Genomic DNA, 17016 nt, shown 5'->3' with positions numbered 1-17016 from the left:
CAGCCCTATCAAAACCAATTTTCATTAAATGAACTTTGAATTCCTCTTAGAATCATATATGTTCTCCAACATTTCATAACATGGTTTCTAAGTATCTCGCAAAAGTTTACAAGCTGAATCCTCATCTCAACCAATATTATACCATACCTTTAACAGAGACCCAGTTGTGTGTGGAGACATGGGTGAAATGATCTTCATCCACAGTCCACTGGAATACATTAAAACAACCAAGAGTACTGCCTGTCAGCGAAAATATGCATTGAAGCATACACTCATAGATAACTGTCGGATATACTATTTACGCTGTTATTTTTCGCATACAGATATTTTCGCGAATGACAAGGTCATAGACATTTTTTCGGGAGATGTTGTTTTCGCGACCTGACGCTTACCTGAATGCACTATTAACAAAGCACATGGGGGCATTTTCGCGTGTTGTTAAATTTGCGATCCAACTGTGATTCGCGGAATTCAAGAAAAATTAAACCCTTGCGAAAATAACAGCTTATACAGTATTCAAGAATCCCTGTAATGAATCCAATATATACCGCTTCATCACTGGTCTCTGGATGAGTTCACACGTGGCCGAAGAATCTCCACTGGAAGCGACAGTTATCAATGAGCCAGTGGAGACTCTTCGGCCACGTGTGAAGTTACACAGAGATGAGTGATAAAGCTGTACACAAATTAATTACAAGGATTCTCAAATATATCCCAGCCAGACCAGGGGGGTGTTTCATAAAGCTGTTCGTAAAGTTACGAACAACTTACGAGCGACGGGTGATCAGTTCTATGTGCTATACTTACCAGAATTTCATTAATTCAGCACAAGAACTGATCACCAGTCGCTCGTAAGTCGTTCGTAACTTTACAAACAGCTTTATGAAACACCCCCCAGCCTTTCCACTCCATGGAATCCACATGCTATTGGGTCTTTAATAAGATACAGTTGTAGGTAGCAAGCAATGGTAAATGCCTTCCACCACAGATGAAGGAAAGCTGTGGTGAGTTTTTCGATGCATAGTGAAATTCTCGCAAAAATCTGTGAATCTCTCACACACAATGGAGCGTTCAGTTGTGTGGGTGTGAAATCAAGTAAATTCAGCGGCCCAAAAATTGATTTCATCTTTACGGCCACCATACTGGGCTCCAGAACATATTCAGGCCTCATTATGTTCTGCATACATGAATAAATTCTAGGTCAAAGGTTCGTTTTGAGAGAATTTTCTTTCTTCTTTTTGTTTTTATGGACCACACCATGAAAAAGTCATAGTTGTAAAGAAAAAAAAATCAGAGCAGAATAGAGTGAAAATGTCTTGATTTATGACAAGGCCAGTGTTTCCTGTTAGAAAGGCCAAAAATCATAACAGAATGTCTAAGAATACCCAAGACATTGTACTGATATTGGCAGCATAAATGAAAAGCCCAAGCCTGGCTATGGAAACAATCCTTCCTAACCCATGACATCAATACAATGTGATCCTTGATTTTACAAATCATATCTTTCAGTCCAAGAGGGTAGAGCTAAAATGCTGCTTTGAGAATCAAGCCAGAGGGGCCCATTCGCACCAGAAAATTCATACCAAAGAGGATATCTTCAACTCAAACAATTGCAATCATATCGTTTAATTGCATCCATGCATATGTTAAGGGGAAAAAACCTTGCTTATCTGCAGCACAGCACCTTCCAAAAATCTCAAGCTTTGCACATACACCATTCCGTGTTTCTAGTTCATTGCATGCCCCGCACAGGGTATGGCAATCAATCATGTTCTCTGCCTCTACCGCATGCGCGGACCACAGATCACATTATCAAGACCATATCATTTTCCACAAATCTGCTGAGTGTGATAGTAGCACTATCATAAATGCACGGTGAATGGGTAACATTTCAGTGTTGTCCATTCATACAGTAATCCATCATCAATTTGAGATGGAGATCGGTGGTCTCGTTAGCATTCAAAACAAAACATCATTGTCTGAACATTATGTGAACTGGCCCATGGGTGCCGACCGAGTCCATGTCCCCTTCACACTGTGCATTAGCACGGCCTGTACTCTCAGACACTGATAATGGGTGCTACCCGGCGCAAATTCCGATCATCGTCGACTCTCAGAAGTCGGCCCATAGGATGACGGTCTTGGAGCGGTCGCAGCTGAGGAGCTGTCGGCCAGTGGGGTGCCATGAGACGCACATCACTGGAGCTCTGGTAATGAAAGAAAGAAATAGAGGAGAAGCTTGGTCAGGGGACCGTTTCATGAAACTTTTTGTCAGTGATTTACACTGACAACTGTTAAAAGCTACTGAAATCCTTGCGTCTGACTGGCCGATAGCATATTTGTCGGTGAAAACCTCCGACGAATTCGTTGATGAAACGCCCCCCAGAACATTCTATTACATGTATCACCACATTGTCAAAATAAGGCATCCTCAAATGACTTGGTATTGTATCCGCAGCCATGCCAACATGCACTGTAATTATGATGATGGTAATAACTACCACCAGTACTATTTGAACTTAAGATGAGGAGGATGGGGACAAAGAAGAAGAAGGAGAAGAAAGAGGAAGAGGAAGAAGAGGAAGAGGAGGAGGAGGAGGAGGGGGAAGAGGAGGAGGAGGAGGAAGAGGGGGAAGCGGAGGAGGAGGAGGAGGAGATGAAGGGGGAGGAGGAGGGGGAGGAGGAGGAGGAGGAGGAGGAGGAGGAGGAGGAGGAGGAGGAGGAGGAGGAGGAGGAGAAGGAGGAGGAGGAGGAGGAGGGGGAGGAGGAGGGGGAGGAGGAGGGGGAGGAGGAGGAGGAGGAGGAGGAGGAGGAGGAGGAGGAGGAGAAGGAGGAGGAGGAGGGGAGGAGGAGGGGGAGGGGGAGGAGGAGGAGGGGGAGGAGGAGGGGGAGGGGGAGGAGGAGGAGGAGGAGGAGGAGGAAGAGGGGGAGGAGGAGGAGGAGGAGGAGGAGGAGGAGGAGGAGGAGGAGGAGGAGGAGAAAGACCCAGATGAATTGAAGGAAGAGGATGAGTGAGGAAAGGAGTAGAAGCAGGAACTATTGCTGGGAGCAATGACTGAATGATGGCAACAGCAAAGTCACACTTGGTGCAGATATAAATGTTTCACTACACATAAACGTACAGAAGTCCTATTTTCACAAGCAGCTTCACAATGTCTACATTGTAAATACAGCATTCTACTATTTCTCTTCATTTTCTTGAATTCGAATCTATTCACTGGTCAATCAACACATAAGAAACCAGAGAAGCACACTGAGAGCGCAGACCTCCCCCAAGCATGCAGCTCATTTCCACCACTGATCTTGTTCTTCCATAGAGATATCAGTGATTTCCACCCATACGTACTTATAGCATTGTGTGCTGAAAGTCGCCCGATTTCCCAATATAGAAGCCTTTGTTACGTCATAAACCCTCAGCTGCAGGGCGCGCCTCGCCCTAGCAGAAACTAGAGCACGCACTTTAGTGCGCACTTTAGTGCGCGCATGCAAACCTCAAATATGCGCAGCCTGAACTCCCAAGTTCATTGACCCTACCTGCCAAAATATCAAAAATCCTTCATAAATTCCCCCAAAATTCTTGTTTCACTACCAAAAGTTAATCATCTGTTACTTGTATCACGCTTAACCTTTCCTGCAAGTTTCATCCAAATCCGTTAACCACTTTTTGAGTTATTTTGCACACTAACTAACGGCAACGAAAACATAACCTCCTCCCTTGGCGGAGTTAAGAATAGGAACTTGAGAGGAAAAAAAAGCATTTGTCAAAACCCCTCATGTGAAGTCATAAGTAATTACACAAATTTCTTCACGAACGAACATTGGATACCAAATCACTCGAACATTCTGGAAAATCAGCTTGATGTCATTCGAATCTCCGCATCAGTTACCAGAGACAGCTGTGTTTCAAGGCATGGTATAGTTTTGGTTAGGATGGGGATTCAGGTTTCCAAATTTTGGTGAGATAATAAGACACCTTTTATGAAATATAAAAGAGCATACAATTCTAAGAGGAATTCGCAGAGTTTACTTCATGAAAATTGGTTCTAAAATGGCGGGACCCATCATTTATTAGGAACACTTTTAAAGTTTGTTTTTGGAATATTATCTCAGTCATTTCAAAACTGATGTTCATCAAACAAACTTTAAATTCCTCTTAGAATTGTATGCTCTTTAATACAACTGTATTTCATAAAACAGGGTTTCTAATATCTCACAAAAAGTTAAAATCTGGAGATCCCATCTCAACCAAAACAATAACATCCCTTTAGGGTAATGAAGAGGCAATGCAAGGAGGAGTGCTCTTTTAATGACTCACTTGTGTTCTTTCACTCGCTTCTCCAGATCTCCACTTCCCGCTTTCCAGAAGAAGATGGAGCCGTCCTGCGAGCCGGCGGTCAGGTACTCGCCGTCAGGACTGAAAGATGCTCGGGTGTGGTCACAACCCACTTTGAAACCCTCAGCACTGTTCAAAAAAAAAGAAGAAGAAACAACAATTAATTTAATTTGGGGGGGGGGGGGTTGAAAGAGGTTGGACTTGAAAGAAGTTTCATTGTACCATTGTTTCATGTGTAATTGTTTTATTGGTAGCGAAATCAAACAGTATGCAAAAGTTCAGCAGTAACTTTGTGGGAACATTCGTATCATGTCACTTCTGTAACTATTGTGATAATTTCCAAGTGAAACGCCTTGCCAACGCACAGTGTACCAATACTCACCCGCAGGACGTGATGACTTGATTCATGCGGAGGTCAACGACATTCAACGTGTCATCCCTGGTGCAGCAGAGGAGGTTGAGCCTGTCCGGTGAGAGGTCAAGCGAGGTCACCTTCCCACTGAGCTGGACTTCTTTGGCCCGCGCATTCGATCTTGGAGGGTACACACGACAAAAATAGCAGCAGAAGCTAAGTCACGGTCAGGAAATTTCAAGAGTTTTTGAAAGCTAGGCCCTCATTTTGTAGATCATTAAATACTGTAAAAGTTGTTATTTTGTTGTGAGGGTTGAATTTCAAATTTGAGAATTACTGTTGGGCCACGAATCTAAAAACACACGAAAATATCATGAACTATCTGGCATTAGTGCACTTAAGATAGCCTGAGTGTCTATCATGAAAATAACATTTCCCCAACATGTCTACGACCTCTTCATTCCTGTACAAAAAAATATTTGTACACAAAAATAACAGCTTTTGCAGCAGACAACATTGTGCACCGAGTTGTAGGTCACGCACAATGTAATGCTATCATGTAACTTCAGGATAGTTACTATCAACACACATGAAGGCATTTGTAAATATACAAAGTATAGAGGAAGTTCTTCACAATTCACTGTAATGTCCACAAAATAATGTTTGTTGTAACAAAATCAAGATGGAGGTATGATTTGGTAGCAGTCTACCTGTGGTAGTGTAAAGGTACTGTGATATTAAAGCCCTGTAATATGGGTATTTCAATCTAGCACACACTATGACACATGCTTCAATGTGTTTCTGATGTCATCTAAGTGCCCTCACCTCGTATCCCAGAATCGGATCTTCTTGTCGATGTGACCGCTGATAATGTTCGTCCCTGCCCCGTCGCTCGTCACGAGATCATTGCACATGGATCCAGCGAACATTGTTCTGACACCTGATAAAAAATAAAATAATAATTAATCAGAAGCCACTTTAATATTCATAAATTACACTGCCCTTCCTGTTCTAAGAAGAAAACAATATGCAACACGCAGGGTGGTCCACAACTTGAAATTTTAGCATGTTGCAAGCTCACAATCTGAGAATATTGCAGAAATTGAATATGCGCGGAGCGCACATGATGAGTACATAGTACGCAATATTTTGCTGCTTATCTCTCTTTGTGCTGCTTACATTCAATGTTCTCTCTCATGTTTTGCACACAAATATCTAAAGTACCTAGTAGTTTGATGTTTCTTATGTTATGCACATGTTTTGCACATTTTTGAATACTTTTACTTTGAGCTTGTTGCAAATTCTTGAGGATGTTGCATAGCATGTTGCTGGCTTTTTAGGATGTTGCACAAGAATTTTAGCATGTTGCAGCGACATGCTGAAACCCCTCGTGGACCACCCTGCAACACGTATAGGTCTGTAATTTTTGCTAGTGCATATAACTGTAAAAACTCAAATGGCAGTGGCGCTACTTAATTTCCGTAACAAGAAGTTGACAACGCTGTGCTGATGCATAGCACATTCCTACAAGCTCTTTTTGACGGTACATGAAAAACATAGAACACTACTAGTATCTCTATCTCAAAAACCAACATAGTTTTGTAGATTTTCTTAGCAACTACGGTGGACAGGTAGAGTGCAAGCACAAAAATAATAATTTGATATATCCTCAAATAACATGACAGAAAATTTGAGAAAGAAACAGTCAGAGATGAAAAGAAACACAATGAAATATAATACCACAACATAAATCAAATGATATCAAATGAATAGAATGCACCTGAATATTAAAAGTAAGATGAAGTAGAATGATACCAATAAAAATGAAATGCAAATAATTTGAATAAATAGAAAGATACCAAAAATGAATAACAACACAAACGGCAGTATTTTCACAAACTTACACGCTCTGTTCCTCAAATCCCAGACCTTCAGCGTCCTGTCGTGGCTGCCGGAGACAAACTTGCTGGGGTCACTGAGGAACTTGGCGGCCAGCACCTTGTTGCTGTGACCCGTTAATGTTTGCTGCAATGGAACAAAGGATGGTCAACATGATGAAAGATCTGCAGCTTCATTACACCGCTTTTAAGTTGCCTTCAAAACACTTGCTTCACTTTCAGAGCTTGCTGTGCCAAACACTGAATGATTTTTATCTGAGATCTGACAGAGACAGGTTTCATGCTCACAGAAGAACTTGTTTGTGAACATATTTCATGATATAATTCATATACATCAATATATTTTTGCATTTCCTTTCTTTTCCTTGCTCTACCTCCTCATTAGTATTGCTGTCGTTATTATCTTAATTATCACAAACACTATCATTACACAATTTATAATGATTACATAATCATATCATGATCACAATCAATATTACTTCTATTATCACGATTACTGCTATTACTACAATAATTCTGATCACCATCATTGTCATTATCAGTATTTTTTCCTTGATGTTCTTTTTGGTTGCCCTCTTTTCGCTATACAAATCACATGGAAAGCCACTGAACCAACTGATAAACTTTTTTTTGTCTTAGCTTTGCCCATAGATCAGAGGTTGTTTCCGTTATCAAAGGATCAGGCACACTTACCCTTAATCTGTGGTCTCGTGTGCCCCACACTCTGGTGGCGTAGTCGTTAGATGCCCCTAGTATCAGCTGCTCCTGGACGTCAAAGTCTATACATGTCACCGCCAGGTTGCTGCCGAAGAGGACTCCTCGATTTTGACACGAATCTGTGGGTTGGCGCAAGAGTGAGCAAATCCAAGACGTTGAGTCCAGCAGTTTTCAGTGAAGGTTTGATATCAAACCAGGGGCATACTTCTGAAAGAGCTTTGGAATTCAATGCTGTGTTACAATAAATGCAGTTACCATAGAAACAACATTCTAACGGCTGAAGGGCTGCCACTTTGCTGCTGCCATAGAAAATGGGTATAAGCTGCAAGGGTTGTTACGAAACAGCTCTATAAACTGGGGCCCAGAACCTCTCTCCCAAATATAAAGACACAAACTGTGTGCAAAGGCAGTTAGCTACAACTTGCCATGTCAGGTAGAACATGCATAAATATGTACTAAGTTTCATGATGACACTTTGAGTCACTTTTAAGATATGAAGGAAGAAAGGAAATTTAGCACTTTTACCTGACCTTTGACCTTTTGGTATCAGAAACTTCCCAGAGAATCTCTATTGGGTAATACATGTATATATCAAGTTTCAAGAAAATTCCTGCAGGCATTGCATAAATATGAGGGAAGTAGTGAAATTTTGAGAAGTTGACTTTGACCTTTGACCCCTGACCTCCAAATTCCCTAGATAATCACTGTCAGTCAGTACATGCATATGCACTAAGTTCCATAAAGAGACCTTGAACCATTTACTAGATATGGAGAAAAAAGTGCAATTCCAACAATTTCACTTGACCTTTGACCTTTGACCTCATGACCCAAAACTCTCTCTGGAGAATTTTATATTTAGTAGTACATGTATGCACTAAGTTTCAAGGAAGTACCTTCAGGCATTGCATACTGTAGATACGGGGGATATAGTAACATTTTGAGCATTTGACCTTGAGCATTTACACCCAAAAGTTGATAGGCACAACTTCACCCACTTGTAAGCATGCGTCATAATCTCGCTACACATTACCTGCCAACGTAACATCCTTCCCAAAAAGATTTCTGTTTCTGAACAGCATTCTCACTATCATACAATGCGTTTCTTACTTTTTGACATCTGCATCTTTATAACGGTGCTAAGGGCTTCAGGTGAGATGCTTGTGTTGGGTTTACTTCAACAATAACAAAACGAGAAAGATGTTTCTTGGTAATGTAGGATGACAAGGAATGTGGCAATCTTGGTGCCTTATTGTTAAAAAAGGCATGCCCCCTATTCCTCTCCCACATTCCCATCAAACTAAACTTGCTGACTCCTTGACAATCATAATCATGATTTTAATCAGTTTGGACCCACTCGACTTATGTTCTATTTTTCGACAAATTCTCAGTAAATTTTCAATAAAAGTACAGCAAAATCTCACATAAAAGATACATATACCATATATTCCAGCTGATGCTGCCTTACTATTTAGGAACTCCCAGAGCTTGAGATGTCTGTCTGATCCTCCGGTAGCAAAGAAAGTTCCTGATGGACAAAATTTGACTGTGTGTACCTCCCCATCATGCGCTTCCTAAAATGGAGGGGAAGGGGAATTATCAGAATGGGCATGAGTATCACGATGAAACAGATGAAGAGTTTATTGCAAAATGAGCTAAGAGCCATTTTTAAACATTTCAAAGTAAGTCCAACAGATAGAGCAAAATTAAACCTTTCCAGCAACACCTTGCTTGTGACATAACAAGGAATTTTTCTAGAAGTTAGGACTAAAAATATCCTGTATTTTCCTATTTTTTTTCTTTCCTTTTTAGCAGCTTCACTCATAACTATCTCAACTTAACAATGGAGTTAGCTCATTTTGTGATAAAACTCTTCAGATCTCACATAACAAATGACCATTTCATGAAACATGAAAAATCATCATTGAAGATGAACTACATTTCTTCTTGTTGCTGCAAATGTTACTCTATGACATGGAAGAAGGTTCTGCATCATTCTTTTTTTTTTTAACCCTATGAGAATCATGGTTCATTTTGAAGTGCACACACTGTATTTACCTACAATGTAGATGCATTAACCACATTTACATGCTGACTTGCAGACTGCAAATCAGGGGATGGGACGTTAGTGTATAATGTTAACAGCAAAATTTGTGTTCTCAAACAGAATCTGTCTCTACAGGAAATCAGCCTCAAAGTATATTTTGGTTGCAGACATTTCAAAAGGTTGCATTCTGGATCAAAATGATGTCTTCAAGTTTTACAGGCCTAGTAAAGCAAATCGCTCTCCAGTTCCTGCTGATGTACTGATTACTTCACGGGACAATTGCTCACAGCTGTAAGTACTAAACCTCACTGAGAGATAACTCTGATTGTAATAAAACAGACACATTTAGGTCCCATTGTAGGTGTCAGGAAAAACATTTTCTTTCTGTCAATAAACTCACCTTTTATAAGGAACACTTTGATTTTGGATATTTCAGCCACTTCAAAACCGACTTTCATCAAATAAATTTTTAATGCCCTTTTAAAAGAATTGTATGCTCTGTAGTGATTTCTAATTCTTTCACAAAAAGTTGATACCTCAATCCCCATCTCAACCAAAATTATACAACCTCTTGTATACTGTATACGCCATATATTTCGCGAGTCTAAATTTTCACAATCGGGACTTCCCGACAAATTTCGCGAGTGGTTAAATTCGCGATCGTGGAGTCCTGTACTGAATGGAGAAATGTGTACGCGTAGGTCACAATCATTATCGGCATTAGAGTCAACATTTCCGTGTGTTTTTAATTTCGCGAATAGCAGCTGACTCGCGAAATTCGCGAAAATAAAAACCTCGCAAAATATTCGGCGTATACAGTAATCCCTTTTAAGACTCCAGCATGTAGAGGTAAGTGAAATACTCACAAACTGTGAGATGTTCTTGTCGGGGACGCTCATGACAAACGAGATGGGAGGAGGCAGACTGGCGATCCTTGGTAGAGTGGATGCCGATGTTGAGGTAGGTCTGGAAAAGGAGGAAAAAACAATGAGTAGCAAGAACCACCTCTTGGGAACTTTTGTTCCCTACTTTCCCCTCCACCTTACCCATCCCTTTTGCGATACTCAATATGTGATTATGATAATAATAATAATAATAATAATAATAATAATAATAATAATAATAATAATAATAATAATAATAAATTTATTGTGCTAAATCCACTCTATAGAGTGCTCAAAGCGCATACATACTATAATCCAGTGTATTAACCTGTTGAGGACGAGTACCGAGTATACTTGGGTAGGTGTCTATGGGAAATGCATGTTGCAGCAAAATCAGTCCGTCCTCAACGGGTTAAGACCTGGCATATCTATATGCAGTCTCTCACAGAATTGATAGTCTTTTTTAGAGCAACGTTAAAATTACAGACAGCCAACTATTTTTGCTAAAAGGCTCAAGCTTATGAAAATGGACAAAGTTTGGCATAATCATACTGTCATTGTTGTATAATATCCAAGGTTAGTTTGTTTTGGGTTTTGTTTTGGTTTTTTGTTGTTGTTGTTTTTTTGGTGGGGGGAGGGATTCAGGGGGAGGGGTAAAGTCCTCGGTGAAATTTCATGTGATGAGGCAGTATGGCAGCATGGAATTCCAATCTGACAGATATCCAGTCTTTGAAATTATGCAAGTCCCATCAGAAGATAAACAAACAAACAAACAAACACAAGGAACATCCACTAAGCAGAGCTACCATCACAAGTGGAATGGCATGTCAATGATACACGAGTACAAATTATTCACATGGATCCTAGTTTACAAAGTAGGGGTTTCGAGATTTGCCAACCTTATGCAACTTAACAAAACTTACAGCATCATGCTCTAAGTGACTCTAGCTAATTCTTTGAACTGTCCTTTCGTGTTATGGTTCTACTAATGTTTTGGCAACCTAAAGATTACATTGTGTAAGACTAATATCGCTATTCATTCAAATTATCAAGTTTCCGGTGATTGAGAGGCTGAATGTCTGTGTGTGCCATCACAGTAACAATGACTATAAAGTTACTATGGTTGTTGTTGTTCTTGGCTTTTGTTTGTTTGTATGTTTGGTTTTTTTTTTTTGTTTGGTTTTTTTTTTGGGGGGGTGGGGGGGGGGGGGGGGTTATTAACAAGAACACACTATAGCATATGCAGTAATCCAGAAAAGAAATTAATTCAGAAGTTAGCAGGTTAGTCTTGTACATGTAGGTATAATAGTTGATTCTTTGGCAACCCTTTACTAGTCAATATCTGAAGGAAAAATATGAATCCAGTTCAGAACACTGCCCCCTATCTGGGAGGTCCCCCCCCCCCTATTTTCTGTGACCTCATCATGACCGTTGAGAATTTTGGATTCTTGCTTCATGACTTTTTCCCCTGAAGTCTTGCACACATTCTGATACCATATTTGCTAATATCCGATATACCTGTGGGACGTTATGTGTCACAATTTGTACGCGCATGTCGTAAAAATTGCTCATTACTACATAAATATATTTGTGTACAATTACAAACTGTCAGTCAACAGTGCCTTGCATTTCTTTATGAATCTGGCACAGATACTGATGTTGCAATTGCTTCATGCTTTCTTTTGGTTAAGATAGAAACTGAATAAAGTTTGGATATAATAAAACATGTGGAAAGTAGAAAACAATATAAAACATAGGAAATATAAGCAATACAAAACACAAAAACACAAAAGTGACAGGTTTTTGCTGAGAAAGGGAATATGAAATTTTTATAAGAGAAATGATTCGGATAATTGTTTTATACTTCCTCGTGGTAAAAAGATTTACTGAGCAAAACCTAGAAAACAATAAATATATTAAAAATCTTTAAAAAAAAAGAAAAGGAAAGCACTGTATATACCACAAGAATGAAAGTCATATTTATTTGCATTTCTTTCAGAGGAAAAAGAAGCTATTTGAAGGTAAACGGGTAATGGTGTTTGTTTGCTTTTTCTCTCATTTCTAAAAGGTATCATTCATCTTTGCACTTCGCTATTTGCACTTGAAATTGCAAATAAGGTACATTCTTTTAAAAAATCATTAAAATTTCCATGAATTTGCATAAATTATATTTTTAGTTTTACAATATCAGGGTCAACAGAAGACGGCAGAAGGTAATGGTAGTGCTAATGGGTTCTGCAAAAAAAAATATATCATTTTGCTAATATTTTGCATACATGTTTAGTTTTCCACAGTAGATATGAATAGTATGTGATAAGTCCCAATCGTAAATTTGCATATCAACAGTTTATGCAAATTTGCTGTACATATCAACATACAGTCCGTACATAAGAATTGATTCATTTCTCATTTAGGAAACATTATTGTTCATTATTACACGCTTTCTCTATGTTTTTATAGTTGTTTAGGTTGAAATTATGGAATTATCTCAAATATGTATACAATTTGCATACTTACTCAACAAATTATTCACAAAATCTGCAAATTTGACTAAAATATATAATGCCATCAGATCTGGCACATGAAGATCTATCAGAAGGCAAATTTTAAATGTTCATTGGACTTTGCATTTCCGAGATCAACATTGGGGCCTCCTATGCTCAAAATAGCCCATTACGGTTTAGGGTTAAAGTTAAGATGTTAGTCTTTACAGTATTCCACAACCATAACACGCTGAATTCCTTGATTTAGGAGAAGAAACCAACTCCATACATTTTCAAATTTGTTATTAGCATTACCTACACCAGTTACTGCAAAACCAAGCATTCTCAAAATGATGATTACATCATGCCCAGTGGAATAAAGATCTAGAAAATAGATACTGATGGAAGCAATTTCCAAGAAGTCCAAAATGTTCTTGACAGGTTGAGAATCATTGCTCGCAACCAAATGAAAGAAATTCTCAAGAATGCATCAATATGCTGTTAAGGATAAAGTCTGCACTGCCATATTACACAAGTTGCTTGAATTGCATTATATCTACTGATAAAAGAGTGTATCTACAGTCAGGCATGTGTTGTCGTATGGTGCAGAAATTTGCATTGCATCATGGGCATCATCAAAGGTTATCACCAAGTGGGCACGTGCTTGCATTTACAGCGAAACTTTGCCTTCGGTGCAGTGCATGTGTGGCTTTGAACAACGAAACAACCATAAGGTACATGGGTAACAGACACTCCACAGTGCTCTCTCAAAATGCACATTCACAATTCTCAAAGTAATAATACAACTCCATCTGTAATGAGACACATGAAATACTGAAAAAAAAGCCATCTAATTGCAACTGTAGGGATACATTTTTTTAAAGTCAAGAAATTCAAAGACGAATTCCAAAAGCAGTTTCATTTTCCCTTGAAAGACCAGTACAAGTTTTGCACACATCATCTAAGATACTCAGAGGTCAAGTAGCACAAATAAAAGCACGTTCCATGGGGCTTGGGAGGGCAGGCAAATGCAGGGGTCCGTCTCATGGAAGTCTTACAATTTTTTGTATAAGAGACTTTTCGCTCATATGACACACTTATAAAAGACTTTATAAAATGAATTTGAAAGTCTCTCATAGCTACATAAATGTATTTACCAGCAACTTTGGTCATTCTGAGATTTACATAAAGACTTTTATGTGATGACTTCACGAAACAGACCCCAGGCAGTGACCCTGAAAAGAGAGTACTTGTAATGTGAAAACTATGACTAACCACACTTTGCATTTACAAGGGTATATAGAATCATGTTAGAGGGGCCACAACAAAAAACCTCAGGATTAATAAATCATGTTCTTGCGTACATGTCAAACATGATCAAACAGAATAACTGTCAGAGGTACACGTATACAGTGCTTTGCAGCGTGCATATGTGTGTGGCAGGGGTTAGGTGTGAATAATAATAGAGAGGTAGCTAGGGATGTGTGCGTGCACATTAGCAAGGTGCTGATTACATGTGGAAAGAGCCAAGGATAATACAATACACTGGTAAATCAAAATTATGTTTATGATATGGAACTACTGATAGACAGTAAAGAGTTGAGTTTAAATTAATGGATTCTGGTGTCCATTTGTTGCTACTGCAACTGATTGACAAACTGCCCTTCAATGACATAAATAAGCATTGATTATTCAGTGTCTTTTGCAGTTACCATGATAACAAAAAATTAAAATAAAAATCATGGGCATGCATACATACTACAGTTGGATTCAAACCAAATATCTCATGATTACCAAATCCAACCCGAGTATATATGCCCAAGAATTTTTATCATGACTACTACTAAAAATGCTGAATAAATTGGTGCTTATTTAAAGTAAATGAAGGGCAATGTGTTGATCAGTTGCAAAGAGTTGAGTGTTTTGCAAGGTCCCGATACATCGGTGCAGTGTGTCTACACAAACACCATGAATGTTTCGTGAAAGTTTTTCTTTTGTACCTTGTGGGTGAGGACGAGGTGGGGCTTTTTGAAGTTACTGGACTGTTTCTAAAGAAGAACGAACTAAAACTACAAGAGCAAACACAGAAATATATATAAATATATGAATATACGTCTAAATCAAAATCTAACATCACATATCATATCTTGAAATGCTTTTCCTCTCATTCAAAGGTATAAGTCATTATTTCAAATTACATTTTCAGGGTTCCATCAATTTATCAGTTTTCTATCTGAAGGGATGAGATCATCCCAATATCAAAATTGCACGCATATATCCGTTTGTGTAATTGGAATTCTATGATCATAATGTACCATGAAAGAAAATGATTTATAACTTACAGTAACCAAAACTTACATGTCAAGGAATAAAAGTTTTATCTGTAATCTTTTAAAAAAAAAAAAGCAAAATAGAACAAACATTGACAAATGGTAAGATGCATTACCATTGAAACACAGGTACAAATATGACAGATCTTTAAGGTCCCACGTACTGACTTCCATGCAACTTGAGTCATAGTACAATCATTTCTATGAGATCCAAGAATCCCAAGCTAGATCAGGTAGACAAATAAGCAATATTTGGGCAGAGTGACCAAGAATTACTTTCGGCTCTGTTCCGTAACCCTAGTCAAGTTGGAAGATTATGAAATTCCATTCTTTGGTACTCCGCACCAATAGAAAAAAAAAAACGATTTCCTTTTTACACGTCATTACGCGAGCAAGCTTCAAGTTTGTTCTTTCAGATCCAAAATGAATGTAAAGTATCACGCTACAGTACATCAGTACCATGACAAAGACCATAGAGCAGGTGGTCATGGCTACCTTTTGATTTCTACTCAACTTTTGTTCAATGCCTCAGCGATCTGTTGCTATTGATTCTCTGAATGCATGCAGACATTTTTGTTTCACGAATATTCCTACGGAAAAGTCCTTAATTAAAGAGAAAAGTCAACAAGGTCTCTAATTGATCTTGGTAAACAGGTCTGGCTAGAAATTCACATGGTATTACTTAAAGTACCAATCTAACTATCGGTAAATTAATTTGATGCCCAGCACGCAGACACACTACACTGTAGGCACTGACATGCATCTTACATTACATCATAGTTCCCTATCCATTCATACGGCTACACTTTCAAGGGGAGTGTACTGCAATGATTTCAAAGGCTTTTCTTCAATGAAACTCGCCCCATAATGATATCAAACAAATGTGACAGGCTGACAACGAGTTCTGTGTATGGAGAATCAATTCTCCATGATTTGATCATACATAGGAGCTGTTTCAAAGCCAGAGTTCATCAGGAAAAAAGGTCCAAAGTGAGGCCAACACCTGCCTTTTCTACATTTTCAACATTTCAAGTTTCAACATGCAACAGAAACAAACAGAACCCATAAATTGCCCCTAATCCATCCAAGCTTCTCGCATAATGACAATAACGAGGAGTTATTCAAATTCATGAAATTCTTCCGTCGAGATGCTTTCATTGTGATTGACAAATTGCCCTGCATCGACGTCGATGAAGGGCAATTTGTCAATCAGTTGCAACGAGGAGTTACTCATGTAATTCAATCTTTTCCTGCCAAAATTCGCATGCAGGGCTAAGCAGTTACGACTTTACAAAACAACCCATTCTGAAAGACAACATATGACATTGACACACAATTACTTGCCACGATGACATAAGAAAGTTAGACAATATCTCAACATCCATGCTTACACAGCCCTAACCTTATCTTAATCACAAAGGTTTCCACACTAACAATGCAACATATTCTAGGATTCTTTGACTTATCGGTAAAAAGATATTTGCGACACAATATCTAATTCAAATTTTACAGACAAGATATCACAAAAAGCTAATGCTGAGCTGGGGAAGGGGATTAAAGATGCAAGGTTGGCAAGGGGGAGGGGTGGGCAAGGGAAGGGGGGCTAGGTGTAAAGGGATAATATTTGTGGTTCATGTTGCCTTGTAACTCATGGGGTAACATGGTGGAAATGAAACCAAGGTGGTTGGCAGCTTACCTTGCTCTCTTCTCGGCACTGCTGTAAGGGAGAGAGGGGGAGAATTAGACGTGAATGTGAAAAAGCATGCAAACTGCCATGGTTAGGAACTCATCTTTAGAAAACAAAGAAAACAAAACTCATAGATGGGGAATTATACGTGTTGAATGCTGACATGAAAGGAATTTCATTGAGAATGTAGGCTGGGCTCATCGGAAATACATAATCTGCCATGGAAAATGGAGCCCACAAGCTGTGTTCACGTATCTCAGATATTTGGACACAGAAAACTTACTGAAG

General features: G+C 38.9%; 1 protein-coding gene across 1 annotated transcript in view; it reads right to left on the bottom strand.

Moving 5' to 3' along the window:
• Positions 1-2113: 2113 nt before the first annotated feature.
• The window catches only part of LOC139737185 (autophagy-related protein 16-like), a 33619-nt gene continuing 18716 nt past the window's right edge, over positions 2114-17016 (bottom strand). Inside the window, exons 7-17 of the mRNA XM_071647862.1 lie at positions 16738-16758; positions 14712-14780; positions 10211-10310; positions 8766-8871; positions 8056-8061; positions 7277-7419; positions 6590-6710; positions 5511-5625; positions 4716-4865; positions 4316-4462; positions 2114-2207 (exon numbers count right to left, since the gene is read on the bottom strand). Of these exons, the coding sequence (XP_071503963.1) occupies positions 2114-2207; positions 4316-4462; positions 4716-4865; positions 5511-5625; positions 6590-6710; positions 7277-7419; positions 8056-8061; positions 8766-8871; positions 10211-10310; positions 14712-14780; positions 16738-16758 (1072 nt within the window). The remainder of the gene's footprint in view (positions 2208-4315; positions 4463-4715; positions 4866-5510; positions 5626-6589; positions 6711-7276; positions 7420-8055; positions 8062-8765; positions 8872-10210; positions 10311-14711; positions 14781-16737; positions 16759-17016) is intronic.

The sequence above is a fragment of the Diadema antillarum genome, unplaced genomic scaffold (genome assembly GCF_040938485.1).
Source record: "Diadema antillarum isolate AM-2024a unplaced genomic scaffold, OU_Dant_1.0 seq00000684_RagTag, whole genome shotgun sequence".
Classification (NCBI taxonomy): Eukaryota; Metazoa; Echinodermata; class Echinoidea; order Diadematoida; family Diadematidae; genus Diadema; species Diadema antillarum.
The sequence above is the reverse complement of the archived record's forward strand: the minus strand, read 5'-3'. Positions and strand labels throughout refer to the sequence as shown.